At 46.1% G+C, this 3349-nt stretch overlaps 1 protein-coding gene across 1 annotated transcript; it reads left to right on the top strand.

Annotated features, from left to right (window-relative positions):
• The first annotated feature begins 804 nt into the window (after nt 1-804).
• LOC120844593 (piggyBac transposable element-derived protein 3-like) lies at nt 805-2019 on the top strand. The gene has a single exon (XM_040216443.1). It carries the CDS (start codon nt 805-807, stop codon nt 2017-2019), a length of 1215 nt encoding a protein of 404 aa, XP_040072377.1.
• Nucleotides 2020-3349: the final 1330 nt, after the last annotated feature.

The following is a 3349-nucleotide window of genomic DNA, read 5'->3' as shown; positions in this document are numbered from 1 at the left end:
CTAGCGCCACCTCCCGGAGCCTACAGCAAGTGTTTCTTCGTGAGTGACAGAACATGGCGTCGACCAGTGCTGGCGTCCACGTGTCCACGGCAAGTGCTACTTTGTACTCTAAACGTTGAAACGGTAATCAAAATCTAACGTTGCGATTTTAAACAAAAGTGTGCAAAGACTTTGGTGATGTATTTTTAATCGAATACCCCGATCCAATTATGCAAAGCAGGGTGATAATCCGTGTGTATCACACAGGATACATTGCACGTTTGGGGTATTCGTTCCACTGTTTTGTATACGTTTTTCCAATGTTTTTTTTTTTATTTTTGTTTTGTGCAGGAGCTAACTGCAAGGACATTTTATGGTTCACAATTGAGAAAGAGAGCCACAGTGATCCCTCCTGAAGGTGAAATATCCGACGTCGACACATCAAGCGATGATGAAACGGACACGGACAATGATGACACCAGCTTCAAGGCAAGGAGTAGAAGCTTGGAAGTAGAAGAATCCCTCTCAAAAGACGAAGCCGAATTGCCAAAGAACGCCGCCTCGTCGAAACAAGGTGACAAGTACAAATGGAGAAAGACAAGTTTCGACCACGACTTCCGAGCTCGAGAACCGCAGTTTGAGCTTGCACCGGAAGATCTCACTCCACTGCAGTATTTTCAGATGTATTTTGGCGATGAGTTCATTGAGAAGGTGGTTTACGAGACAAATCTGTATTCCACTCAACAGACCGGATGCTCAATCAACACGAACGTTGCAGAGTTAAGGTCCTTCATCGGAATTCTTCTTATGATGGGCGTCGTCGGGATGCCTTCGTTTGAAGACTACTGGGCCAATCAAACAAGATGTGACAAGATCGCCAATGTGATGCCTGTAAAACGGTTCAAGAAACTCCGAAGGTTCATCCATTTTATTGATAACCTCCAGCCAGTTGAAACTGACAGAGCCTACAAGATAAAACCTGTGCTTGAGCACATTCGGAGCAAATGCAAGGCCACAGAGAGCGAAAATCTCTTCTCCATTGATGAGATGATGATCCCGTACAAGGGTAAAAAGACGGGGAACCTGAGGCAGTACCTCCCCAAAAAACCTAAAAAGTGGGGCTTCAAACTGTTTGTACGTGCGGGTGTTTCTGGGATGGTTCATGACTTCATTCTGTACACCGGCGCAACAACATTCGAAGGTATCAGACTTGCAGAAGAGGATGAGGCGCTTGGTCTCGGCGCAAAGGTTGTGTTGCACTTGTGCGAGAGCATTTCTCGTCCAAATGAGAGCATCGTCTACTTTGATCATTTCTTCACCTCGCTGGAACTGATCTCACGACTGAAAGAAAGGTATTCTTTGCACAGTCTCGGCACCATTCGAAGCAACAGGCTTCGAGGCTGCTCCCTAAAGGATGACAAGTCACTGCTAAAGGAGGGAAGAGGCAGCTTTGACTACAAAGTGGACAATGTGGCAGGACTTGCAGTCGTGAAATGGGCTGACAACAAGACTGTAATACTTGCAAGCTCTTGTGTCTCACAAGACCCAGTGGAAACAGCGAACAGGTTTGACAAGAAGGAGCGTCAAAAGATTCCAGTTTCTTGCCCACAAATTGTGAAACAGTACAACATTCACATGGGCGGTGTTGACCTTGCAGACATGTACGCAGCGCTTTATCGCACCCCATTCCGCACAAAGCGATGGTACTTACGTATCTTCAGCCAGCTTCTCGATATATCCGTGAACAACGCTTGGCTACTACACCGACGACAGTCAAACCTTACTGGCGTGAAGGCAATGCGACTGAAACAATTTCGACTAGCTGTTTCAGAAGCTTTGATGCATGCAAGCCCCCCGAAAAGAGGGAGACCTTCTTCCACCTTCGATGGAGAACCTGCGGCGCAGCGCCCAAGAATGCAGACCACGGCAGCACCTGTCACCGATGTCCGCTACGATGGTGTGGGTCACCTACCAACACTGGAAGGCAAAGGTCGCTGCAGGTACTGCCCAAGCGGCCAAACATCAATTGCCTGTGAATAGTGCAAAGTTAGGCTTTGCATAGTGACGGGAAAGTCCCCAAGAAACTGCTTCAGGTTGTACCACAAGAAGTAATTATTGTTTCAAATATTCAACATTTTGTTATCCCCTAACGGGCAGTGTGCACTGGGAGATACATGTCCTATCTCTTAAATGTGAAATAAAATGCCACAAAAAATAATGTTTTGGTGCTTGAATCGGTTCCTTAAGGAAATACTGATTGTGATATAATTTTAGTTCCATTTTTGAATGACTGCCCGAATAAGGGTTAATTTGGGAGCAATATACCCAATAAGCTTAACAAATATTACAAAAGAGGACATTTTATTTTTTATAAAGCTGACAAATTTTAATGATAATAAATTGATATATGTTACGCTCGATCCAACAGCCTCCATATAAAAAGAAGAAAAAATATCGGTGAGCAAATTTTCTCCGCATACGCTCATGGCCGGTGAGCTTTTCTCCGCATCCACCGGTTTTGCGGTGAGCTTTTCTCCGGTGAGCTTATCTCCGGTGAGCTTTTCTCCGGTGACCTTTTCTCCGGTGAGCTTTTCTCTGGGATTCACGGTCCGCACCACTATCCTCTACTACGGCCCCGTCCTCCATCCATATGTAGACTGCTCCGCTGTCCTATGCTGCCCGGACTGCTATCCGCTGCGGCCCGCTCAGCTATTTGATGTGGTCCGCTCCGCTCTCAGCTATCGCTGTAAAGTGCGCTATATGCACGGTGGCCCAGCGCTGTGCGGAGAGCAAGTCGTCTGCTTCTTGCGCAGGGGTTGCTGTGACATCAGAGTGACGCCGAGCACTGATTGACCTTGTTTGCAAGAATAGTGAGTAGAGGTCAATGCTAGATGCCTTGGGGTCATGCTGAACCTAAATCTGGATTCCCCAAAACACGCGGCAAAAGCGTGCAACGGGATGCTACAAACACAAAAACATCAACCATTTCGTCGTTTACCCTGAGACTGTTTTTTTTTTTTTTTTGAAGAGCAGAAGTAACAGAAAAACAGACAGGTCTCAAACTCAGCTACACGTTTATTTCAACAACTTCCTCTTATATAGTTCGCTCTCGTCGTCATCAACCAATGACATACGACTTGTCCTTTGCACCGTGACTTTACAGGTTCCACGCTATCACAAAAGAAGCAGACACTCCCAACGTTTCCAAGTGAAAAGGTTCTAGCAGAAGATATGCCTCACAAAGACTTCAAGCAACTCTTTTGTGTCCTCACAATACACAGGACAACAGCCCACAACAACATCCTACTCAAAACTGGTCACCTCCAAATTTATAGAAACCAGACAATGCACACCAGTACACACCACAGAC

The sequence above is a fragment of the Ixodes scapularis genome, unplaced genomic scaffold (genome assembly GCF_016920785.2).
Source record: "Ixodes scapularis isolate PalLabHiFi unplaced genomic scaffold, ASM1692078v2 PGA_scaffold3__209_contigs__length_174095766, whole genome shotgun sequence".
Classification (NCBI taxonomy): domain Eukaryota; kingdom Metazoa; phylum Arthropoda; class Arachnida; order Ixodida; family Ixodidae; genus Ixodes; species Ixodes scapularis.
Note: the sequence above shows the minus strand (reverse complement) of the source record. Positions and strands in the feature narration are given on the sequence as shown.